We start from the raw sequence: 26,898 nt of genomic DNA, 5'->3' as shown, positions 1-26,898 counted from the left end.
AATAGATATTGCTCTGGTGTTCTAAATGATTTATCTCTTTTTGCAATTTCGTAATAGCTATTATGCTGCTTGCATTGTTCAATAGTTTGTATCCAATCCATACACCACAACTTCAACTTTGCTTTGTTAGGATGGGACATGCGAATCTCACAGTGAAGTCTGCCATTTCCATTACAGTTGTTACACGTAGACGCCACTTGCAGGGAAATATGTGGTCGGATACAAGCATGTATTCAGCAAGGACACACATCAAACGTTGGCTAGGAGATGTCCTGATTAATTTCCTGTAAAGGCTTAACACCTTCCAGCAGGACAAGGCATATAAGGACAGCAATCCCAGTTTGTGCCGTATGGCAAACATCGGTACACACTGTGGTAAACCCAGGATTTTCTTCCAGAATTTACTTTCAAAGTGTGACCAAAACTGCTGCGTCTTTGAGCTCTTGGAATCAGAACCATATAAAATGATTGCGGTTACCTTTCGTAAATAAAAGGTGATCAATCATGCATAAGAACATTTGCAGTAATTATGTTTTAATATCAGAGCCTGAGATATTGCAGTCTGCGTTTTTACCTGTAGTTCTTGCATATAAGAGAGATCCGAATTGCGGTCAGTTACATTGATCCCAAGATATTTATACTGCACTACAACATCAAGTTCATTTCCGTTAACTTTCTATTTATATGTACATTTGCGTTTCGCTGTTGTGTGAATTAATACCTTTGTTTTTGTGATGTTGATTTCAAGATGATTATCATTGGCGTAGTTTTCCAATTCTGTCAAAAGCCTTTGTAGGCCGTTAGGAGTTTTGGATAACAGCAGCAAATCATCTGCATAGAATAACCAGGCTATCGGGTTGTTCCCTATGCATGGAGGATCTGAAATTAAGGAGGAGAATGATTTACCCATGTCATAGATAAAAGAAATTGAACAATATGGGTGCGAGCGTGCACCCCTGTTTCAACCCTCACTCGGTTCTTATCGATGAGGAAAGCTTACCATCTGAAGATAGCCGTACCATGATTGAGGTGTCTTTGTGGAGTTGCATTATTAAATTCAACAAATTAGCCGGACAGCCTGCTATCTCCAGCTTAGGATAACAAAAGAGCACTACTGACTAAATCAAAAGCCGACTTAAAGTCAACAAAGACATATATATTGGTTGCTTAGATGTGTCAATATATTGTTGTATAGCCGACACAGTTAGGTTAATCGAAGTGCCCAACTCTGGAATCAATCCGGTCTGGTAAGGATCAAAAAGATTCTTTTGATTAATCCATACAATTAAATCTCTCAATATTAGCCTTCAAAACAGTTTCCCTGGGGCATCTAACAATGCAATAGGACGATAACTTGCGGGATTGGTATGTACTCCCTTTTTGAATACAGGTATAACGATCAACCTCTTCCAACTTGTCGTAATTTGCTATGTCCGCATCACTTCTTGAAATATTGAGAATAATATGTTAGCCCAGTCATCAGGATTAGCTTTGAAGTGATTGTTGGATAGACCATCTGGGCCAACTGCTCTAGATTGCGAGAGTTTACCTATAAACAAAGGAGCATACAAGAAAGGAACAGATTGGCAATAAGATTTCATAGAACTCTCTTTAGCATAAAGATGTGTTAAATGCTTAACCCAGATGCTTTCAGGTATGGCATTTTAGTGCAAGGAAGCTTAAGAAGTTAAGGTACAGGAGTTAAGAAAATACCGTATTGCACCAGAGTTTCTCGAAGCAACTGCTCTAAGCATTGTTTCCCCATCAAGTTGGCATAATAACGATCTTCTGGAAACTACCCAATTCCTGTAATAAGTTTTTAGGATCTTAATTTTGTGCACTCTATCGGCATCATTCAGTGCCACATGGCGTATTGCTTTCCTCAATTACGCTTTCTTTTCCTTGATCAGTAGGTCAAAACTATGCTTGTGCTTCAACATTGGCTTGTTAGAGGAACTGGATGTCTCATGTAATAAATACAAACTCGAACTATAATCCGTCTGAAAAGGACAGGCAGACGTATCATTTTCACTATGAATTTGTAGAGTTATGAGCAATTCCTGTAACCTTTTTGGATTGCAAATAAGCTGATTACGACCATTACTGACCATCACCGCCCCATTATAACGAGACTGAATGTTTGCAACGTCCCCAGAAAGCCAAGACCATGTAACCAACAATTGTTCATGGTCACTTACACCTTGATTATGAACCAGAAAGCTGCTTATATGTGTAAATAAATTGCGGTCCGTGTAAATGTAATCAATAATGGATTGTTGATGATCATGCTGCCAAGTAGGATTGGCAGGAGAGTCTCCTTCAATGTTGCCATTAAGCATCACCATTTGTCGATTATGCATCAAACTAATCCAACTCTTTGCCCTGGCTGAATGAAGTTGTTTGCAATCATGTAAGCTATGTAGGTTTAAATCCCCTGCTATAATAATAGCTGTAACTTATTTATCTATGGCAATGAGATCAAGCATAGTGTTCATATCAGAAAATAATTTTTCGGCAGTCATGCTCAAATGGTTCCAATAGAGATTGATGACAGCAATACAGTGAATTTGAAATTTAATCTTGACTAGTTGGACATAGCAATTAATCATAATCCAAACTTGTAGAACTAGGCCCGTGGAATTCCTCGTGGCCACAAGAAGCCCTGCAAGGGGTCTGCCTTTAGATTTAAGAATGGCTGGGTTGATGAGAATAGTGTGATCTTCCCAAACTGGGCATTTCGTCAGCCAGGTCTCCTGTAATAATATAATATTGAAATTGCTAAGCTTGTTACTATTCTCATTAAATAAATGCGAGTGGCCACGAGTATTCCAGGAGATTAGTTTCAAAGATATATATGAGGTTTCTGCTATTGGTCAAGGATTTATGGAACATCATTGCTGATTTTGCAAATAGGTGTAAGTATTGCTATTTTGCGAAGGTTGCCTGGCTACATCAGGATAAACACTATTATGCCCAGTTTTTACAACAGCCTCTGAACTCTAGTTTATATCTGATGATCTTTTCATTGTTTGAACTGCATTGTGTTGGTCAAGTGACTCATATTGGAGCGTGAAACTAAGTCAAAGATCAAAGAGCGGGATTGCCAAATCAGATTCAGTATGGCACCTGATCGTATATCCATAACCTTACGTGAGTTAAATCTGTGTCATGTAAGAATTCGACTTGATCTATGTCAATAGTCGACATATCTTCCAAAGCAGGCATCTCTGCAAAAACGTTCAAAATAGACGATCAATTTAAATCATATTTTTCAGGCTTATCAGATCGACAACATAAAATGATGGTATGATAATGTGGTTGAATAGAGAAGTTAGTACATTGAACCTTTTTGGTAGAGGTATCAATATAGGGTTGCTGACCTTGATGATTAAGTGTCCCATTAGGTGCAATCTGCAGTTTTGAAGTTGTTGTGACAGATTCTGCAGTAAGTGAACGTTGTATAACTTTCTCAGTATCGGCTAGTCTTGTTTCAAGTATTTGTACTGCTGTTTCAGATGATTGGCAAGGATGTTTTGGTGCGAAACATGTATTCTCAGTATGCGATTTTGTATTTGTTTTCTGGTCGGATGATTTTACATTTTGTGATTCAAGCACTCTTACTAATTCATCTAAGGGGTTGTACACCATGGATTGACTTTTGGTTAACTGTACGGAAACTTCCCCTTTTTATTCTGCATTGCTAGTTGTTTATGCTTGGAGGTGATTGCATCACTTGCAATTTGTTTGTTTGCCCGGTCTTGTAAGGTTTTTTACAAATTGCTTTGTTCCAGAAGACGTGGCAGTGGGCAAACTTTTCATATTCTTTGTCTTTTTCACTTGTACAGTTGTGTTACGTTTGCCCACTTTCTTTTGTAGCGCATTAGAGAATATATCAAATTCTGTTATCAATTTCGTCTTACACAGAACTGGCGACATAGCTTTTTCCACGCCACATGTAGGTTCATCCACGGTCTCAATTAGTAAGACTGAATCATACACCAGTGATCTTTTGACAACCACGTCACTTAAGGAATTGGGTGTTATCACCTTTGTACCAGTTGTAATTTTACTCACTGCATTGTCACAAGGTTGCTCAGACTCATCTGATGGCAGTATTTTTGAAGTCCAACACAATTTGTTACAGTGTAAAAAATGTGCATCTAAAAGCAACTGTTTGGTTTCTCGTTGATGCATGAGAATTTGTTCTAACAATGCTGATTGCGAGAGCGGTTTCTGTTCAAGAGTGTCAGAGTTTACTCATGTTGGTTAGTGCAAGATTCATGGATGTCAGAGTGGTATACAACAAGGCGTTAGTAATGGGAGGTTGCAGCAAAGCTTGATCTCCCTCTATTAATTTATTTTGTATACGATCAGAAAAAACAATGGTTAGGGAGACGAGTTTGCAGAAGCAGTAGCAAACAAGATTGGAGATTGTGACAGAGGAATAGGCCGCAAAGTTGAATTCACTCTCTCACTATCCGCCACGTTATAATTTAAATCTCCCTGCTGAATATGTTGACTTTCAGGGAGTTCACTAATTTCAGTAATTAAACCAGAAATATTAGGTAAATTATGTCGTACTTCAGAATGGTTTGCTTCTACATTTGGTAAGTTGGTGAAAGTAAATATGTCCTGCTGCCGACGGTTATGCACAAGCACATTTCCATTCGCCAAATTAGTCACTTGGTACGATTTGGAGCCCAAAGAGGGCAATTGTATATTAACTGACATTTCTGGTGGAACATACAAGGGAGTTCTATATTGTTCTATTTCAATTGTTGGTGCACGACAAGTAACTTTGTGCGTTAGAGCGGTCAAACATGACATTGTGTGGTCGCTCACATCATTTAGAGGGGAATCAACTGATAGATTCACTGCACCAGTGGGAGATTGGGGTGAACTTTGCTCACAACCGTATCATTTTTAGAATAGAACGAGTGTATATCGGCTGAGGCTGAATACGCCCTTTCTTTATTCTTAAACATATTGTGATTAATAGGAAGCGTTATATGTTTATTTTTGCATGGGGTCCGTTTCAAACACTCAATTAATTTCAGCGTTTCAAGTGTCGAAGGCATACTTGTTTTTAGTATACAAATTTACGCTTGTAATTTTTCACATAAAGTGCAGCAATTAGTTTCACACAATTACAATAGGTGGTATAAATCAACAACAAACAACTAAAAAGTTTTCAGATTATAATCAAACCGCCTACCAGTCCTGCCCAGCTCTGAACAGCCTCAGAACAGCCCTTGCAAACAGGGTTTACTTATAGGCGCGTGCGCACAGGCGCAAGCACCATTTCTTTTGTAGGTTTTGTGGGTAAAGGGGCAGGAGCTTGTGGACTTAGACAGAATACTCCACAAATCAGCCCAGGTCTGTTGAAATTAATGAACTGAGCCTGAAAACAACAAAAAAACAACACTTAATGTGTTGACAATGTAACATCAAAGTCCAGAAGTGCTCAACGTTGAAAGCGTACTGTGCTGTTTGTATTCTGCAGCTACAACGAAGCGTCCTGGAAGCAGCAAAAGGAAAAACGCCACAGTCCAGCCTCAGAACAGCCCTTGCAAACAGGGCTTACTTACAGGCTGGAAACTTCTCAAAACTCTGCTTTTCTCCACCTCTTTCCCTCCACTGCTAATCACCCCACTGACACTGAGAATGGCAGCCTGGTCCTTCATTAATATCACAGGTTAGCTTGCCCTCTACCCAGTCGACACTAACACCCACCCCTGCCCCTCAGCACTGTCTTTGTGGACCCCCTGCCTGGCAGCTGTGCATCCCACCCTTGGGATCCCTCCATCCTAGTACTTAGCCAGTGGCCTCCTCCCTTGGCACCCCTCGGCACTTCCCTCCCGGGCTCCCACCAGCACTTTCCCATGCCCCCCCTTTCCCGATCTCCTGCACTTCTCTTCACTGCACTTGCACGTCCGAATGTCACGAAGCCTAGTAGAACGACGATTGTATATTTACAGTTGCCATTGTTATTTACTCCCCTTGCTCCCTCCTCACTTTTGCTTTGTGGCGCATGGAAACACCATTTGTTGTATAGGCGCTTAATAAAGAAAATGTATAAATCCTTTGGGTGATCGTGGGCTGCACTTCCTTGTACAAGTCCTAGTTTCAACAATGACTTGTCAAATATTTGATGAGCGAAAGAGGGACAGCCACTAGCAAGCCTCTTGACAAAGCAAATATGAAAAAGACTTAAACTGTCTTCGAGGGTTTGTGTGTTCTTGAGGCCATCTGTGACATAACCCTCTATGCATTTTTGGTAACCAATGGGGCATTGGTGCATTTTTTTATTAATCAATTTCTTGGCAATCACGAGGTGGCCTTAAAATGGCCATTATGGCCACCTGGGCTCTTGGTGAGCCCGCAATGGCAGTCTCCATATTAATTTAAACAGGTTTTGGCTAGGTGATGTCCCTGAGTGCTCCCTCGCACTTCCTGTGGGGATGGATTTGGCCTGGTGGCATTTCTACCGACCAACCAGTTTGGTTGGTCATCTGACGATTAGCCCCGGGCCCCTCTAGCGATTGTTGGCTGGCCTTTGCCCATCCTCCTTTTTGCAGTGGATTTAAGGCTCTGTCTTGCCCCGGCTTCCTTCTCTTGCTTTTCTGTTCTGCTGCTTGGAAGAAGCAGGTCTAATGGCCGATTCCTGATGTTTTTACTGTTTAAATCGAATCACATGCTGTGCATAGTCCGACATCCAGTGGTAACCGCCGAGTATTGCATCTTGTCTTTTGAGAATCGAAAGGGGACGTCTGTAACACTATCCCTACGTGACGTGTGGTGTACCCAAGATCCCTCACGCGTCGAGGTCCCTCAGATTGTTTTTTCCGCCCAGATAACTGGTCACCCTTATGCAGAGTTCGTAAAGAACACTGCTATTGTCCAACCGACCTTTGCTCGAATAATTCTATAAAATAGTTAAGATCACCCCTTCTGTCCCTTATCTCGACTGCTGTTCCAGTCTCTGCCGAAGATCTACGAGAACTTCGATGGATGGTGATCCTGTAAGCGTTGTCGACCACGTGGCCGGGCCTTCTGCCGGCCTATACAGTAGGGAGAGTGGGGTCAGGGTGGACATTACTTTTCAAACTGAAAATGCCTTTTCCTTTCCTTCCTCTTTCCTGTTTGGTCTTAGTCACTCTGTGTCCCCTCAGCTATGGAGAGGACTCCATTTAGATTGTGCCCTATTTGCAAGAGCAAATTCCCATGGAAGGATAAGCACAGACAGTGTAATCGATGCTTGCCCCTCGATCACAAAGAGGAAGGCTGTGCGACTTGTATGCTCCTCCGCCCCAAGGCCTTAAAGGATCTTAGGGTAAAACGGTGGGCGGCCTACAGTATGTCCAAGGCTGAGGTTTCTCCCACTGCCGCTACCACCGAATGTGACGTCGGCGAGAGTGACTATCAGACCTCTGACCCAGTGGTTGTTGACCTTTCGACAGAACGCTTGTGTTACGCATCGTCTGTCCCTGGCCCCGATAAGCACGGCATAAGCTCTGCTATGGGGAAGTCACACCACAGCGACAAAGACGGACACGTGCACGGCACTAAACACACAACCCCAAGCCTTACTTCGGCTACGTCGAAGAAGACTTCGGCGCAAACGGGTACACCGGTAACTCTGGCAATACCCGCCGATCGCCGAGATCGGCATCCCTCCCCGCAGCCGCTTATGCGCCTAGTGACTGGGCAATCCAAGATAAAGGGCGCTACCCCAAAAATACATAGTTCCGTTGACACGAGAAGACATACGGCGACGATAAGGTTCCGGCTCCGCAGAGGACTGCGATAACTCAAGACAAGGCCTTACCACTGCCGAAATTACGGCGCTACAGGAAAAGGTGGCCGATAAAGGCAAGGCCCCGGCTCCACCGAAAGACTCCCTTACAATCGTCGCATGTAATTACGCGCCTCCCGTCAGAGGAGGACGTCGAAGACAGCCTGGCAAGAATTGTGTCTGCTGATTCTCAAAGACGGCAGTTTAGGGACTCTTCGAAAGGCCCATGGATCCGCCGAGAACTAAGGAGAGCGTTCATAAGTCGAGAGAAAGACACAGGGTACCCCACCTTCATCGGTCCCGCCAGAGGAATTCTCTGAAGGAAAAGAAGGACTTTCTTCGACGTTAAGGCAAAAATCTCTACAGTTTTCGACGGAAGAGAGTGCTAGAGACACTTTTTCGACGGAAGACCGTGCTAGAGACACTTTTCCACCTCTAAACCATTCTAGGTCATCAGTCTGGACTAGAGAAAAGTTTGAGGACTGCATGGAAAGGCTGGGCAGGTTTGTTTCACTTTCAGAACAACCTACACCAAGAAAGCCCTTTTAACCCTAGAGCTAAATTCCCAAGGCTTTTTAACCCCTCTTTAGAAGAGTATATATATATATATATAATTATGACCTTACTGAGGAAAACATTCCACCAGTTACTGTAGAGGAACATCTTTTCTCTAACGAAGAGGAACATGAGCCCATTGAGGGTTGGGGGGAGGAACTAGATATGAGAAAGAACTCTTCTCCCTACGCATGAAAAAGGAAGAACCTTAGACTGGGTAGCTGCCCTTAACTGTGAAACCGTTATAACCTCCATTGAACCATGCACCTGGACTGACCACTCTCTACTCACCTTCACCATCCAAGACTGCAAATTTCCCAACAAACAAAACCTCATTGCTCCATCTATCCCGACTAGAAACAAAAGAAACATTACAGTAGACAATATTAAGCCTTTTCTCCAACCTCTTCTCAATCCCCTACCCGTCTCCTCCGATCCATCAAAATGAGTGGAACTTTACAATAATACTATTACCCTAGCCCTAGATAAAATTGCACCGCTCAAACAGCGCAAAAGCAAACCTAAAGCACACTGGAATACTTGATTACACCTAACCTCAATGCCTTACAAAACGAAAAAAGAAAATGTTAATCAATTTGGAAAAATAATCCCACTCCAGCCAACAAATATAGTCTACTCAAAATCACGGCTAATTACAAAACTGAAATTCTACTGGCTAAACGTAACACCTACAATGATAGGATAGACAAAGCCAGCTCCATTACCACAGAACTCTTTTCCATATTAAGAGAACTGGAATCTCCTACCTCCCCCAACAGATACCTGTATCAAGGATAAAACCTGATGTTCCAAGATGCACTAGCCAATAAGATCACTCTACTCCAAAATAAAATATATGCAAAAAAAGTAACCTCCCTAATCTAGAAACTAGTACAAAATCCCGCCCTAACCTGCCTAAACCATTTAAACGATTTAAATGTCCCCAAGTATCCACTTGTGAAGTGGAAAACATGATAAACTCACTCAAACCTTCCAATTGTCAAGGAGACGCCTGCCCTGCATCCACCGTTAAAGAAGCTGCCCATGAACTAGCACCTTTTATCACCATGCTTATCAACGCATCCTGCCGCACATGCACCGTCCCCACTAACCTGATAAACTCCTGGGTACTCCCGCTTCTCAAGAAACCCTCTCTAGACCCAAACATCCCCACTAACTTTAGACCCATCACTACAGTCCCCCTCATATTAAAAATCATCGATAAAGCAGCCTATATCCAGATTCAATCATACTTGGAGACCAACAAACTACTAGGACTCTGTCAATCTGGCTTCAGACCCCATCACGGCACAGAAACAGCCTTGATCGACCCGAAGATCCAGATTGACGGCCTGAAAGACAAAGACAAATCTGTCCTCCTGCTCCTGCTCGACTTGTCAGACGCTTTTGACTTGGTAGATCACAAGGTGCTTTGCTATCACTTGTCATCAGCGGCCCATTTCTCAGCTGAAACAACGGCATGGATCCAATCTTTCTTAAACAACAGATCCATGAGAGTTGTCTCGGCAGCTGCTGATATCATCCAGATAACTTGTGTAGACCCGCAAGGATCTTGTATATCGGCCACTATGTATAATGCTTTTTTTTAAATAAAAATAATAATTTTATTTCCAATACTAGTCCTTCTTGCAAAATCAACATAAGGTTCAAACACATTTGTCATTTACAAAGTAATTTTAATCACTACTCTTTAACTAAATCAACTTGACATCAATTCTCTCAACATGGGGATCAATCCACATTCTGAATACAAAAAAGCCCTTTACAAGGAAAGGTACAACCCAGTTGCCCTTGGGCCCGGCTGCGCTTTATAAATAAATAAAATGCAAATAAAAAAAAAATAAATAAAGCGGTATTGTACATGGTATTCAAACCTATTTCACTATTTCCAAAACAAACCAAAATGCTCAGTTCAATGAAGCACTATTGTCTATAATTGAAGCAACGCAAAGCACAAAATCACTGGACCAAAAGAGCACATTGTTCAGTCAAGCAAAAACACAATGCATTTCAAAGCATAAACTAAAACATGACTGAAGGTGTGGCTCGGAGCGTGAGGCTCAGGGGCCACCCCCTTTTAGTCCCGTGGCTTAGCTTCAGCAAAAGCAGACCTGGTCTATGGGCCAGCATCCTATTTAAAAGGTTTCCTACTTGGAAATCCCCCTTTCTCCTTAGGATAAACCATGTATAATGTGTTTACCAAACCATTGTATGATGACTTAGACCATCTGGGTGTCACCTACACTACACTAACTGTGCGGATGACACCCAGATTCTCATCCCCCCGACAGGCGACTATGAAAAAGATCTAGCCCTGATTAATAACATCTATCTCATCATTCAGGCCTGGATGGCTACACATGACCTGTGCCTGAATGATGAGAAGACTGAGCTGTTGCTCTTAGCCACTCCCTCCAACCAGAAAAAACTGAGCAAACAATATCTCTTTCAATATTGATGGCAATGACATCAACGTGGCTAAAGAGGTCAAAACCTTAGGAATCTATTTAGACACATCTCTGAACCTGCGCAAACAAGTCAGTGCCACGGCGTCGGCAACAGCCTACACCTGCAAGCTGATCCAAGCCTGCAAACCCTTTATCTCCACAGGAAGTTACATTAGGCTGGCAAGAGCACTTATCCTGTCAAAAATCGATTACTGTAATGCACTATACCTAGGTGCCAGTAAATATATCACTAATAAACTCCAGATTCTCCAGAACAATATACTTCGAACAGCAATAGGCATTTCCAAAAGACAACATATCTCTACACTCAGAAGAAATAACTGGCTATCCGTTGTGGATAGAATACATCTCAAAACTGCCTCCCTGACCTATAAAAGTTCAGCAGTTCAGCCCCTCTCTACCTCACTGAATAATCCACTAAGAATAACCCTTCACGACACACCAGGCCTACCAACTACGGCTGCCTAAGAGTCCCCAGGTTCAAACTTACGAAAGCAGGTGTCAGTAGCTTTCCAGTCATGGCTGCTCCCTACCTGTTACTCACCGGTATGGGGAGTGTATAAAAACAGACCGGTCCTCTTGTGCTGGAGAGTTGCTTGAAGGAGCTCGGGTTTTCAGCCTCCACCCGAGCCTCCTCTCTGTGAGGGAATGGACTCTTTAAACTGATATGACCACCTGCTGAACTATACAGACAAGGGGACCGATCAATCAAAAGAGCGGGGAGAACACACCGCCACGGACCCAGCTGTAAAGAAAACACTTTCCCCAAGACTATTACCCTTAATAGAGTACCTGAGTGAGTTCCCCTTAAGCCACAAAAAAGGACCTGGAGCAACCTATAAAGCAGAAGAGACTTTAGATACTAGCTAAATGTGAATCTTCCCAAAGATGGTAATCAAGGAAATATACTTTACCACTGGTGGAGGTAAGAGTAGTGCAAAGAATCCTGGGCAACAACGAAAGTATAAAACAAAAAAAAGGAAGGTTAGTAGGGTAGCTATCCCCGGACGGAACGAGGGTCGCACTAGTTTCGGGATGGTGCACTACAGCAAAGCGTTCCAAAATGCACTTTAGAAATGAAGCAATGTTATCCAAAGATGAGGTAACAGTTCGATGAAGACAGGATTCCAAAATGAAGAATTGTTCTTACCAGTGTTATTCCCCAGAAGAACGGAAGCACTCTGAGGAATGGGTTCAAGAGTCTGTGGCCAAATGAGATATGGTATTCAAACAGGAAGTAGCAGCAGCAAAATCACAATCCAGGAGTCCAGGAGCAGGCAAAAGGTCTGGTACACGGGCGGTCAGCAAACACAACAAAATCACAATCCAGGATTCCAGGGAGCAGGCAAGGGGTCTGGTACACAGACGGTCAGAAAACAATACCAAAGTAGAATCAAGATGTAGGAGTCCGTGTGCAGGCAAGGTCGGTACACGGAAAAAACAGGAGACTTCCAGAATTAAGGTACAGAAGTAGCACTTCAGAAAATGCCGGTTGTAACTATAAACGGAAGCGGCGTTCTGAAAACCGCTGTGGTTTAAATACAACAAGGAGGCGTGACATAATCGAAAACGAGGCTCCCGTATTAATGCCGGGAACTACAACCCATGGCAGGTTTTCTGGGAAATGTAGTTTGCTGCAGCTATTCTCGATGGCGGCTGCCAGCGTGAGAAAAAAGGTGCATGACGGCGCCGTAGCCCCTTATGAAGAGCAACCACTTTCTTGTCCCTCTTTCTGGCCTTACATAGAGCTCCCCAACGGTCCTTGTTAACGCGGGAGACTGAAGAGGCACGGGGCAGACCCCGGGGAGTGTGATGCAGCGAAGGTCAGGTGTAACACTACCCTCCTCCTTAAGAGTGAACCAATCCTTCTACAAATTCAAGAACACCACTAAACTCTGGCTCATCCCCAAAGACCTCTCACTTCGTTTACACCCTCAAAGTCCTTGCCAACAACGCCAGTGCCATCCAATGTTCCCTCTAATTATTTTTCTCTGTGCGGAACTAGTTTGCTGTTGGGCGCCCATTATTTTCCATGTGTGCATCTAATGAGGTAAGCCACTTTGTAAGCATGCGTAGGTAGTGAACTACCGCTGCAGAAGAGAGTTTGGAAAGGAATTTCCTCTTCCCAGCCACTGCAATTCTGACAAATCTTACAAAACAAATAGGCTAAAATAGAATATGTCACATGTGATTAAACAGAAAACTCATTAACCAGTCCAAGACTTCAAAATCTGCCACAGTACCTTGCAAACGTTTTATGCCACTGGAAAATCACTTATGTGTACTACACAACACAAATATCTCTTGTCATAAACTGATGTGGCGTCAAGAAATTCATACAGAATACAACATTTGCCGATGGAGTAATGGCAATTAAAAGCAATGCGTCAAAAAACATGCTAATAGGAGTTCAAGTGCGGCTTTAATTAAGTAATTCAAGGGCCTGGAGAACACAATTTGTGTAAGGATGATAATTGCATCAGAATAACTGCACCTCAGAATATGATGATCATATATTACTGTGCCTCTGCATAATATCCACATTACATTGTCCTTTGGGTAGTGATAACACCAGCCTTACAGCTAAGAGACATCTACACCATCCATTTTTACTCCCTAAAAAATAAAATGTGCCCAACGAGAAACAATGACCATTTTGTTGCTTCAACCCACAAAGCCCCACTGATATCCTTTCGAATGAGTGACCATTAGAGCAGTGGCATAGGAAGGAACTCTAATGGTATTAATGCCTGATCTCAACAGGAATTTGAAGGGGAAGAACATCTTTTAATAAGCAGAAAGTATCCCTTTTGGCAAAGCTAATAACTCTTTTTCTCCCATAAAAATCATTTGACTCCAAGTAGGGAGCAACATCTGATTAGAGCCTTGCTTGTTACCCTGACATAGAAAGTGAAATGACAGGCAACATAATGTAGTCTATAGTTTTGCCCACCTTTCTCCACCAGAGCCTAGACAAATTAAATAAGAGCTTTATTGGGGTTTGTTATGGATCCCTGTGTAAGAAAATCCCATACACATGCCTTTTAAGGTAATGGCATCAAATCTGAACAGATACAACAGATTGAGTCCCTTCTTCTAACTATTGAGCCCTCTTCTGTAATTCTTTGTTATAAGTTAAATAAGATGGAGGGAGATGCTAGAGATGATACAGAGCACATGGTTATATTGAAAAGCCCTCAGCAGCTGAGCATAGAAATAGAAAAAAGTGCTGTTGTTTAGGCAGGTACTAGAATTTCCTGTCCTTTAGCAAAAAAGCAACACATTTCCTTCAGTGTACTGTCGAAATGACTGACTTGGTTTTTGTAAATTTGCTGCTTTGTTCATCACCCACAAGGAGAGATGACCTGTGCTCTTCCACCCATACCCTTCCCCGGCCCTTGTGCAAGCCTCCAATACTAGTTGTTAGAGCACTGTAAAAAATGAGGGCTTGTAGCAGTAAACACTCACTGGGATATTTGTAGACCCACAATACTTTGCAAGCAAGGCTTATTGACTGGCATTATGTGCATTTTAAGAATGTCATGACTATGCATGTACACAATTCTTTTGCAGTGCATACAAGATTGTTTGCAACATACCCACCCTTATATATTTTGTAGGATTACACAGTGCTCAGTGAAACAGTTTTTGCATAGCAGCGAGTTACCATATAATGTGTGACAGTCTATGCCCAAAGGAACTCTGAACACTTGGAAATGAGGCAGATTGTGTGAAAAGCATTCTCTTGTCTGAATATCCGGTGCCCTGATACTATGGACGAGTAATCCCAGGCATAGTTCATATCCATTATCCCTTGTAGTTAAAATAAATGATATTGCAATGTTGCTCTCTACTTATGGGTTAATGTTAGTAATTCTAAAGTAGGAGATACTGAGCATCACATTTGTCTTCTCAAAATCCTTACAGGGCAAATTAATATTTGAGTTTTATAATTCGTTAACTTGCAAGGGGGCCGCTTCAAAGCACTTGCGTGACATATGTATAAAGAAGAGGAAGAATGGGATTTGGTTACACATCCAGGTATCCTGCTTACTTACAGTCAGTACCCGATATTTCGATTGTATTGTGTGGGTGACGCTTTTGGTGAGGTACAATGAGTAACAGAAATGCTGGCACGTGAACTCTATTCATATTATTCATATTCCAACAAACATAAAACAAGTGGATGTAGATACACGTCTGCTAACCTTTCGCAAAGCCAAGACTGTTGAAGTCAAGGTGGTCCGTTACTATCTTAATGTGTTCGGGGGCAGAAGTTAGTCATAAGGTCGAAGTGTGGTAGAATCAAGCTTAGGGTTCATGGGTTGGAAGGTGATATTATTTGGTTAATGTGTGCAGGCGTATCTTGGTCAGAGCCTTCTGTTCATGGAGCCAGTCTCTTATATTAGTTTTTAACCTCTTGTGTGTATTTTGCTGTTAGGGATTTTAGGTGTTTACGGTCACCCTTGCATAGTAGTGTAATGCAAATGAGCATGATATCAAGACGAGTTGCTTATTTTAAGAGATATCAAATTTCAATTAATTGCTGTGGCTTGTGCCTTATTTAATATTTTGAATAGGTGAGAATTGTCTGTGTGCGCTGCTAAAAATCTTCTGAGCAGCACCCAGAAGGAAGCTGGGCAAGCGCACGTGCGCACAGCTTAGAGGGAACATTGGTGCCATCTCTGTATATATCTGGGCAGAGTTTGCTCGGGTGGGACTCGCCAACCGCTTCACCAGCAGGCCTGCACAGCATCTCAGGTTGTGGCCCTCTCCACTGTACTCAACTGACCGTGGTCTCACCTGGTGTATGCCACTTTAGACTGATTTTTTTAATGCATTTTTAAATTCATGCTCTGAATTTCTCTAATGGTGAATGTATTTAAACACTAACTATTTTCTGGCGATATTGTATGTTTTTTTTCCCCAGAATTGCTAAGGTAACTTTTGCTAAAATGTACTCTTAATTCTTGAAAGCCTTTGGAAATGTTTCCTATGATATGGCATTTATAGTGCGCCTATGCACGTGTTTCAAGCCGCGATGAGGCAAGGGAGGGGAACAAAGGGAGGACAAGACAACGATCGTACTAGGCCAGGTGACATTGAGATTGCGCAAGTGCAGGGGAGAGGAGAGGGATAAGTGCCAGGGGAAGGGGAGGAGGAGCAAGTACAAAACATTGAAAAACAGGAAGTGCGGCCAGCAGGTGGCAATGCAGGGGTTACGTGCAGACAAGTATTCGATATGTGCAGGTAAGGGGGACTGTAGGGTTGCAGATACAGCCTCAAGTGCATGGTTGCCAGGGGGCAGTGCAGGTGTGCAACTGGGAGGGCAGGCACCTGGGCCTGTGGTTCTGAGGGTAGCCAGGTAACCAGTGCAGTATCAGACCGGAGGTCAGCAGGGAAGAGAAAGAGAGAAGGCAGAAGCAAAGAGGAAAGTCTTGAGCTGCTTCCGGAACCGGAGATGGTTCTGCTCAGGTTTCAGAGAGGCAGGGAGGCTGTTCCAGAGGGAGGCGCCAGCCGAAGGGAGGGAACTGCCCCAACTCTTTGCCTGGAAAAACGGCCCCTCAAGGAGTTGGAGGTGGAGGAGCGAAGAGCTCGAGTAGGAATATACTTCCAAAGGGAAAACGAGATATTTTGGTCCCAGGTGCCAGAAGGCCTTGTGGACAATGCAAAGGGTCTTGAACATGATCCTTGCAGCCACTGGGAGTCAATGGAGAGATTTCAGTGCTGGAGAGATACGATCCCTGGGCTTGAGGCCAAGGACAAGTCCCGCAGTCCTGTTCTGGATGAGTTGCAGAGGACGTAGAGTAGAGGCGGGCAGATTTAAAAAGAGGCTGTAACAGTAGTCCAGTCTAGAGAGAAGCAGAGCTCTGGAGACAGTGAGCTTCTGGGGGAAGGAGAGGAAAGGAAGAATACCTCTGAGGAGGTGCAGTTGGTAGTTTGACTTCTTAGAGATGTCAGAAATGTGAGGAGTGAAGGAGAGTGTGGAGTCGAAGATAACCCAGAAATTCTTAGCCTCACAGGTGGGAGCAGGAAGAAGGCCAAGGGAGGCCGGCCAGAGAGTGGCAGGAAAGAGGGGTGCAGGTTTGCCAATGAGGAGAATCTCAGTCTTACTGGCAATCAGGCAGAGATAACTGGCGGCACACCACTCCTGGATTGTAGACTACTCTCTGACTGTGATCAAATCATGCGTGCATGTGGATTATTTTTCATACTATGCCACCGAGGAGTTTTGCTGTTGGCCTTAAAGATGTTTAGAATGTTTTTCCTTTTAGATAAAATGCATGCTTCCTTTTTCTCTCATCCCGTGTGTTAGGTGCTGACCAGGAGGTTCAGGGACTTCCATACATAACGGAGGTGGGCAGCCTCTTTTGCACACTGTACTGAATTGTGAAGACCCGAGTCTTTACCCGCTTGTTAGTTTGTATAGTTCCCTTCTCCCCACCCCCATTAATTTATGCTTGGGCGCCTACCTGTGGCAGTGGACCCACATCTAGGCAGTGGAGTAAGGAGAGTCCTTTAAACTTGTTAGGGAGTTTTACTAACTTTCACTTAAGGTAGGACTGTAGAAGACTCTCCTTTTAGTGTAAAGGGCTCCAACTCTTAGTATAGGCCTGAACCACCCAAAAGGTTTGGTAGCAACGGCTGAGCAGCCAGGCTTATTTTAGGAGAGAGAAGGGCTGTAGTAAACTACAAAGACCTTTTGAGCACACAAACAACCAAGAAGACGCACACTTGCAGTTAAAAACAAACTAGCCAATGTTAAGTGAGAGAAACTTTGTACATATATTGAATAAGACTTTAGCAGTTGTAACTCAATTCAATGGTAAACCTTAAAATAGAATTAATGTAAGGGAAGGTTACTTCAGGTTAGCAAAAGCATTAATTAACCAACAGGTAAAATTACTTCAAATGGATTGTGTCCTCCAACGCATTCCACATCTTTGACATGTAATGTCCACAGCTGTGCACTTCGAAAATTTCTCGGCAGAGAGTGTCCTTCGTCGATGGCCGTCGGGTCCATGTCCCTCGAAGGCCTCATTCGAGGGTGACGTCACAGGATGTATAAATAGGACGCACAGCGCCCGTAGCCTCAGTTCCGTTTTTTCCGTGAACATGTTAACTTCGTGAGACTCAGCGCTCCTCGTGTGTTCATCATCACAATGTCTTTCTCTTCGACCCCTCCGACTCCGCGGTCTGGCTTCAAGACCTGCCGGGACTGCAAGTCGAAGATGTCGCTCACTGACCCCCACCGCATTTGTTTGTGGTGCCTGGGCGAGTCGCACGAAACCGAAGACTGCTCAAAATGCCAGTCGCTGACTGCCAAGGCCTTTCAGGAGTGGAAGGGGAAGCTCCAGGAAGGTAGGGTCTCTAAGCCTGTTAAGTCCCGGACTTCCAAGTCCAAGGGGGTTTCAACCGACAACTTGAGGGGCGACTCTCTGCGTCGGAAGGTCCCGGAGTGGTTCCCGCCACTCGTCCTCCTCTTCCCGGCACTCTAGGAAGCGCTGTCCCTGGTCGCCTTCCCCGTCCTCCTTTGAGGATGGTACCTCGAGGAAGGTTACGTGCCCTACAAAGTCCTCGACTCCACAGGAATGAGCGGCGTTTAAACAATCTATGTTAGCGATTTTTCAATTGCAAGGTACGGGTCCGGTTGCGCCTTCTGACTAAGCCGGCCAGGATCGGTCTCGTACCATAGCTCGCACGCCTTCGGGCTCGGGTACACGACGCGACTCGCATCAGGAGCCGTCGAAGTCCAGTTCGGACAAGGATTCGAAGAGTCGGAAGAGACGTGTCTCTAGGTCTCGGTCCTCGTCTCCAGCGAGACCACAGCAATCTATTGAGGGCTTGGGGCCGGCGTCGACTCGTTCGGCGCCGTGTCCGTCCGATTCGGACGTTGACGCCTCGCCATCGTATCAACCCACGGCGCCGTCGGCACCTGTGTCGACGCCGAAGCCTTCGGTGCTCACGACGTCGATGTTGTCGACACTCTCTAAATCGAAGCCTGCGGCGCTATCAGCGCCTTTGCGATTTTTTTTCAAAATTTGCCCTTGGAGTACCCGGGTATCGTGGATCCTCCAAGGAAGGCTACATCGAAGTCTGTGAGGCTGGTTTTGGCCTCCAGGCCCTTTTCAGTCCCCAGACCTCGGTTTCAATTCCCTCTGGATGGTTTTTATGAAGAGGAGGAAAGGTCTGAGGTTGAGGAACCTGGTGACCTTGATGATGATCCACTTTTTTCTGGAGACAGTCAGTTGGAGTTGAGGCAGACCCGCCGTGATGCCAGTGGGCTGGACACTTCCCTGGAAGTGGAATTCGGTAGACCTGAGCCTGGGGCTCATGCAGAGTCTTCTTATAGGAGGCTCATGGCGTGATTCTCCGAGTATATTGGCTGGTCCAGTCCTCCTGAAAACTTTGTGCAGGATGATCTGACGGACATCTTGGATCAAGGTCCGTCCCCTGATCCCGTTTTGCCATTCCATTTTACCTTGCAGAAAAGGGTGGCAGCTGCTTCGCAGTCCCAAGAATCTCTTCCGGCTGTTAATAAGTCTTTGACCAAGAAATACCGCCCTTCCCTTAGCGACCCCAGCTATCTATCTACTCACCCCACTCCCGAGAGTTTGGTGGTTCAGGTGGCTACGGCCACCTCGAGGCAGGCGGCGTGCCCTACCATCCCTCCGGATAGGGACGACAAGCATTTCGACGGTTGGGCTGGGAGCATGGCCCTGAAATCGTCCAACTCCATGTGTGCCTTGGCAAGGTTTTCACACTCTGTTGGCAACTGTGGCCAGAGGTGACGGTAGTGACGGATGCTTCCTTCACAGGATGGGGGGCTCATTCCAACGACTTGACCGCCAGCGGTCGTTAGTCTCCATCGGAGTCCAGACTCTACATCAACCTGTTCGAGCTGAGGGCCATCAGGCTAGCCCTGAAGGCTTTTCTGCCCTCTGTATGGGGGAAAAGTGTCCTGATCATGATGAACAACACAGTGGCCATGCATTACCTCAACAAAAAGGGGGAGGGGGTAGGGTCACTTCCGTTGTGCAGAGAGGCAATGCAGCTCTGGTTCTGGGCCATCCAGCAAGAAATTTTGATCTCTGCATTCTATCTGGCCAGGGAGATGAAAATGCGGCGTTGGACGCTCTGAGCAGGCAGAGCACCGTCTCCCACGATTGGGAGTTGGCCCAGGAAGTCCTTCAGGAGATCTTCGCCCTTTGGGGAACCCTGCAAGTGGATCTCTTTGCCACAATTGTCAACCGGAAGTGCGAGAGATTCTGCACAAGGGAATTTCCTCCAAAAGGAGCCTTAGGAGACACGTTCGTGGTGGATTGGTCATTCCCACTGCTGTACGCGTTTCTTCCGGTCCCTGTCATTCCTCAAGTGTTGCGGAGCTTACGGAGGTTCAGTTCCCACATGATCCTCATTGCTCCGGATTGGGCCAGGAGAGCGTGGTACCCGGACCTTCTGGAAATGTCCATCTGCCCTCCACGCCGTCTTCCCCACCAAGAGGATCTGCTCTTGTGCGAGGGAGGTCAGGTTCTCCATTCAGAGGTCAAGACTCTCAACCTTCACGCTTGGTAACTGAAAGGTTGAGGTTAAGGATTGGGACCTCCCGGATGACATGATGGAGGTGTTGCTTTCAGCCAGGCGCCTGCAACCAAATCCATGTACCGTTGGCGTAAGTTCTGTGACTGGTGCAGGGATCACAATGTTGATCCTTTTCAGTGCTCCATTCCTATGGTTTTATCTTTCTTGCTTTCAGGGGCCTTCAAGTGGGTACCATTAAAGGTTACCTGGCGGCGCTGTCTATCTTTAAGCGCTCGTCTGAAGAATGTTCTTATTTTAAGATTCCTTTGATTTCTCAGTTTCTTAAAGGACTGACTAATGTATTTCCGCCGTCACCCTTCCAGGTGTCGGTTTGGGATTTAAAGTTGGTTTTGAAATTTCTCATGGGTGCTCCGTTTGAACCTTTGCACTCTTGTCCTTTGAGATTACTGTCCTTCAAGACTGTGTTCTTGGTTACGGTTACTTGCGCTCGCTGAGTCAGTGAATTACAGGCACTTTAATCAAAGCCACCCTTTACTGTGTTTCACAAGGACAGGGTTGTACTGAGAGTACGTCCCTCTAAAGGAAGAGGAGCGCCTCCATAGGTTGGATCCTAGGAGAGCTCTTAGCTTTTATATTTCTAGGATGTCCAGGGTCAGAGTGGACGATCAACTCTTTGTAGGATATGCTTGACACCGGTTGGGCCAGGATGTTACCAAACGGACGTTGTCCAGGTGGATTATCCTTACCATTACGGAGTGTTACCGGTTGGCGGGTAAAGACCCTCCTGATGGGTTGAGAGCTCACTCCACTAGGGGCGTGGCTACTTCCAACGCCCTCCAGCGGGGTGTTCCTATTAGGAATATTTGTGATGCTGCTACTTGGGCTTCAATCCATACATTTGTAAAACATTGTTCCCTGGATACAATCCATGTTCAGGATATTGCCTTTGGGAAAGGCAGTGCTTTATTCCGCAATCTAATTGGGTACTCTAAAGTCTTCTCCTTCCTCCATTCACTGATACTGCTTTGGGAGTCTGTCAAAGATGTGGAATACGTTGGAGGACACAATCCATTCGAAGAACAAGTTACTTACCAACTGGTAACTTTCTTTCAACTGGATGTTCCTCCAACGCATTCCACATCGCCCTTCCAGCCTGGCCCTCAGGAGAATTTCCTACGCGATTGCAGCTTCTGTTTTCTGCAAGGCTAAGTGCAGTCCAGCAGGCATCAGACTGGTGCCACACGTTCTGGGGGGAAAAACTTAAACTGAGGCTATAGGCGCCATGCGTCCTATTTATAACATTGTGTGACGTCGCCCTCGACGAAGGCCTCCGAGGGACATGGACCCGACGCCATGGACGCAGGACGCCCTCTGCTGAAAAAAGTTTCCAATGTGCACAGCAGTGGACATTACATGTCAAAGATGTGGAATGCGTTGGAGGAACATCCAGTCGAAAGAACGCTACCAGTTGTTAAGTAACATGTTCTTTACACACAGTTGTAGAAGAGTTAGAAACTATTCAAGCTAAGTAAAATCACTTCGGCAATTAAATTCAGAATCACTGTTTTACTAAATACTGAATGGATCACAACCAACACAGAACAGGTAAGACTTGCATTAAATTCATAGAGGCCTTAGTCTTTAAAAGCCCATCCCAAGCTAGATATGCAAGGCAAATTGGGAGACAAAACTAGCAAGGCACAGGCTGTAGAATGTCAAGCGTTCCAGTAGAAGACTTGTAAGAAGTATGTGCACATCTTTGTTGGGGAAAAAGGGTTCAGGGACTTTGAAGAAGGCTCCCTGTAGGCACACAGGTGTTAGGCCTGTGCGAACGTGTATGGGCAAACTCCCAAACACCCGAAGCAACACTCCAGCAACACAGGAGCAGCAAAGCAACTCTAGTCCAACGGTACCTTAAACGTGAAGAAGCGGATGCAGCACAATGGCCTCACAATCAGAGGTCGAAGTGGGCGGGAGCGGTCAGGAGCGGTGCTCCTATACTTTTTTATTTTTAAGTTTCAATGTTCCTATACTTTTATTTTAAAAAGAAACCGTTATGGAATGGTTTAGTTTTAAAATAAAAGTGTACGAAGAAGTTGAAGCTTGCACTTCAGTCCACTGCACTGAACATTCCCTTAAATAGCAGGTGTGTTTGTTTGGGGGTTTGGATTGTGTGTGGGAGGGAGCGCAGAGATGTGGTTTGTGGGGAGCGAGGGCAGACCAGCAGGGCATGTAGTTCCACTACTTCTTTTCGTACACTTCGACCACTGCCCATAATGCAGCAGCAGACTCGGTCACCGGATTCTTGGTCAGGCAGACTGAAGAAGGGACACTGAAATGACTCTCGCAGCAGCAGTCGAGTGGATAGTCTCTCAGCTAAGGATTCTTCTTGTATTTGTGATTTTGGCGCTCTTTTCAAAGCACCAGTGAAGAACGGTTACAGCCCGGTCGATTCAGCTTGTTCTCTCAGTCCAGCACTTCGAAGAGGGGACTTCAGTTAGCGGAATCTTGCCTCTGGAGTTCCAGAAGGTCGTCACCAAAGTTTTGGGATGATACGATCTTCTAAAGAAATTGCACCGCACGATGGCCACAGGTCGCAGGGTATTAGTGGTTTGGAGCTGGAGAAGATCACAGCTCGTCGAGGGATGGCCCAAAATGCAGGTCATCTTCAGACTGGGTGGTCGGAGGAAGCTGTCTGGACCGGAGCTTCCTTGTCGCTTAAAAAAGAGGGCTGGATGTCAGTTAGATGGCTCTGGCGGTCTCTGGAGGTTGCTGCAGACGTCCTTCTTCTTCTCCTATTTGGAATGGATCTTCCAGTGGTCGACTTCAGCATCAAGACCCTCGACTTTAATGCAGGAACCCAGCCATTCAACATGCATGCTTCCGTTCAAACTTGGGTAGAGGCTGTCCCCAAGGAACAGCCAGGCACCCAGCAGTTTCAGCTAGATCTAGCTAGGCAGGCTCTCTGGAGGACAATGAGCAGTGGAGTTTTGGAGTCCTCCCAGACACACAGGCATCTTCCGGCAGGTTTCACAAAGGGATCCCGGCAAAGACAAAAGATGCACAAGGACCTCCCCCACCCAGCACGGCAGAAGGACCAAGAAGGAGCAAACCAATGTGAGTTGACAAAAAAAGACCAGAACCATTTTAGATCAATGGTGTCCCATGTGAGCCTTACCACACCTGTGAATGCAACCTGCGTTTTAAATTTCACAAAATTGGTAGATAACTTATCCACTGCCACCAGCCACTCAGATGGAATTGTTACTGTAACCAAAAAGTTGCAGGAGAATTGAAATGGGGACACACAGTCCCGTCAGCACTCCACAGAAGGTGGGGTGGAAGGGGAGTTTAGGCTTGATTTACAGGAAAGGTGTAGGTAGGATAAAAAGTGCCCTCCTATTCTTGGCAACCATAGAGAGATGCTCAAGGAGCTTCCAGTAGCATACCCATACGGTGCTGTGTGCTACAATAGGAAATTACAGATGCCATGGAAAAAGATGGAGTAAACTAGACTCCATAGAAATAAACCCACAATGGGGTGCCCTGAGTACCAAACAAGCATGGATGCATGAGGGAAAAGATGCCCATTCACTCATGGGAGTCCGAAAAAAATGTGTCCAGCAAAATGCGTTGGGGGACTCGCCAGTCGAGGAGAATATTACACAAGATGGAAATTCTACCCTAATAGTATACTGAGTATCTTTTTAATACTGTGCATTGCACCTTTAAGTATTAATTTGACCTGATCTACATGCATCACTAAATAAAGTATATACTTTCCAGTATGCCAATCTGCATCCCCACCTGGGAGTGAAGCCTTGTCGCTCCTCTCCCACCTGGGAGTGAAGCCTTGTCGCTCCCCACCACCTGGGAGTGAAGCCTTGTCGCTCCTCTCCCACCTGGGAGTGAAGCCTTGTCGCTCCTCTCCCACCTGGGAGTGAAGCCTTGTCGCTCCTCTCCCACCTGGGAGTGAAGCCTTGTCGCTCCCCACCACCTGGGAGTGAAGCCTTGTCGCTCCCCACCACCTGGGAGTGAAGCCTTGTCGCTCCTCTCCCACCTGGGAGTGAAGCCTTGTCGCTCCTCTCCCACCTGGGAGTGAAGCCTTGTCGCTCCTCTCCCACCTGGGAGTGAAGCCTTGTCGCTCCTCTCCCATCTGGGAGTGAAGCCTTGTCGCTCCCCACCACCTGGGAGTGAAGCCTTGTCGCTCCCCACCACCTGGGAGTGAAGCCTTGTCGCTCCTCTCCCACCTGGGAGTGAAGCCTTGTCGCTCCCCACCACCTGGGAGTGAAGCCTTGTCGCTCCCCACCACCTGGGAGTGAAGCCTTGTCGCTCCTCTCCCACCTGGGAGTGAAGCCTTGTCGCTCCTCTCCCACCTGGGAGTGAAGCCTTGTCGCTCCTCTCTCACCTGGGAGTGAAGCCTTGTCGCTCCCCACCACCTGGGAGTGAAGCCTTGTCGCTCCCCATCACCTGGGAGTGAAGCCTTGTCGCTCCTCTCCCACCTGGGAGTGAAGCCTTGTCGCTCCTCTCCCACCTGGGAGTGAAGCCTTGTCGCTCCTCTCCCACCTGGGAGTGAAGCCTTGTCGCTCCCCACCACCTGGGAGTGAAGCCTTGTCGCTCCCCACCACCTGGGAGTGAAGCCTTGTCGCTCCTCTCCCACCTGGGAGTGAAGCCTTGTCGCTCCTCTCCCACCTGGGAGTGAAGCCTTGTCGCTCCTCTCCCACCTGGGAGTGAAGCCTTGTCGCTCCTCTCCCACCTGGGAGTGAAGCCTTGTCGCTCCCCACCACCTGGGAGTGAAGCCTTGTCGCTCCCCACCACCTGGGAGTGAAGCCTTGTCGCTCCTCTCCTACCTGAGAGTGAAGCCTTGTCGCTCCTCTCCCACCTGGGAGTGAAGCCTTGTCGCTCCTCTCCCACCTGGGAGTGAAGCCTTGTCGCTCCTCTCCCACCTGGGAGTGAAGCCTTGTCGCTCCCCACCACCTGGGAGTGAAGCCTTGTCGCTCCCCACCACCTGGGAGTGAAGCCTTGTTGCTCCCCACCACCTGGGAGTGAAGCCTTGTCGCTCCTCTCACACCTGGGAGTGAAGCCTTGTTGCTCCCCACCACCTGGGAGTGAAGCCTTGTCGCTCCCCACCACCTGGGAGTGAAGCCTTGTCGCTCCTCTCCCACCTGGGAGTGAAGCCTTGTTGCTCCCCACCACCTGGGAGTGAAGCCTTGTCGCTCCCCACCACCTGGGAGTGAAGCCTTGTCGCTCCCCACCACCTGGGAGTGAAGCCTTGTCGCTCCCCACCACCTGGGAGTGAAGCCTTGTCGCTCCTCTCCTACCTGAGAGTGAAGCCTTGTCGCTCCTCTCCCACCTGGGACTGAAGCCTTGTCGCTCCCCACCACCTGGGAGTGAAGCCTTGTCGCTCCCCACCACCTGGGAGTGAAGCCTTGTCGCTCCTCTCCCACCTGGGAGTGAAGCCTTGTCGCTCCCCACCACCTGGGAGTGAAGCCTTGTCGCTCCCCACCACCTGGGAGTGAAGCCTTGTCGCTCCTCTCCTACCTGAGAGTGAAGCCTTGTCGCTCCTCTCCCACCTGGGACTGAAGCGTTGTCGCTCCCCCCACCTGGGAGGGAAGCCTTGCCGCTGCTGGCAGTGAAGCCTTGTCGCTCTGTCCACGTTTACGAACCTGTAAGAGAGGTTTGGCTTCCATTTCTTGTCGGGTGTGTTAGCCCCGATTAATGTCAGTGATTGTAGTTCTCTTATCAGAGGGTGGTACAGAACCTGCCTTAACAGGGGAGAAAGCAAAAAAGAGTGCGGGGGTCCCATGAAATGAGACTGGACAACCCCAGAAAATTGAATTCTGCTCTGCAATTCTATATGTAGACTCTAGGGAAAACCTACTGGAAGACTGATAGCCACATTTTGGACAATACTGTTTCTTACACAGTAGTTCAAATGTGGTTTGTCAGTTGATGGTGGCTTCAATGAAGACAGTTGTTTTGTTTTTAAATTGATGTTTCAAAAGTAGCTTGTTTTGGTGGTTGTAGTTGGGGATTAGAGGGATTCTCTTCGCAATGTTTAGCAAACAGTTGATAGTTGCTTTGCATGCCTCCGTTGTCTTGGATTAAGGGAAGAGATAATCATGAATTGGTGTATAATCGTGACTCTGTCCCCTTATTTTGCAGCACTCCATTCCTGCAGTTGAATTGCGCCAGCCCTTCTTCCCAACCCACATGGGACCCATGAAGTTGCGGCAGTTTCACCGGCCAAACCTGAAGAAGTATTCCTTTGGGACTTTGTCCATCCCCGGGCCACACTCTGCGCAGCCATTACTCAAACACATCAAGAAGAAAGCAAAGGTAAATTCCCTCTAACCTCGCCCATCACAGCCATCTTTCTCCTCTACTAACCATCCCAGATATCAGTTTTATCTTCTTAACATCCCATGTTCCATTATCCTCTTCCCCGACTCCTTTGAAAGCAGCTGTCGACTACTACCAGTTTCTCCTTTTGTTGCTTATCTTCACTCTCGTTCG

The 26,898-nt window shown here is 46.2% G+C and overlaps 1 protein-coding gene across 5 annotated transcripts in view; it reads left to right on the top strand.

The window, feature by feature from the left end:
- TAF1 (TATA-box binding protein associated factor 1) overlaps window positions 1-26,898 on the top strand; it is a 1,380,965-nt gene that overhangs the window by 492,239 nt on the left and 861,828 nt on the right. For all 5 annotated transcript variants that reach the window (XM_069612352.1, XM_069612355.1, XM_069612353.1 and 2 more), the window contains exon 13: window positions 26,548-26,721. In XM_069612352.1, coding sequence (XP_069468453.1) covers window positions 26,548-26,721 — 174 coding nt within the window. The remainder of the gene's footprint in view (window positions 1-26,547; window positions 26,722-26,898) is intronic.

Source organism: Ambystoma mexicanum, chromosome 5p (assembly GCF_040938575.1).
Source record: "Ambystoma mexicanum isolate Mex_15411 chromosome 5p, UKY_AmexF1_1, whole genome shotgun sequence".
Classification (NCBI taxonomy): domain Eukaryota; kingdom Metazoa; phylum Chordata; class Amphibia; order Caudata; family Ambystomatidae; genus Ambystoma; species Ambystoma mexicanum.
This window is presented reverse-complemented; position numbering and strand designations above follow the sequence as displayed.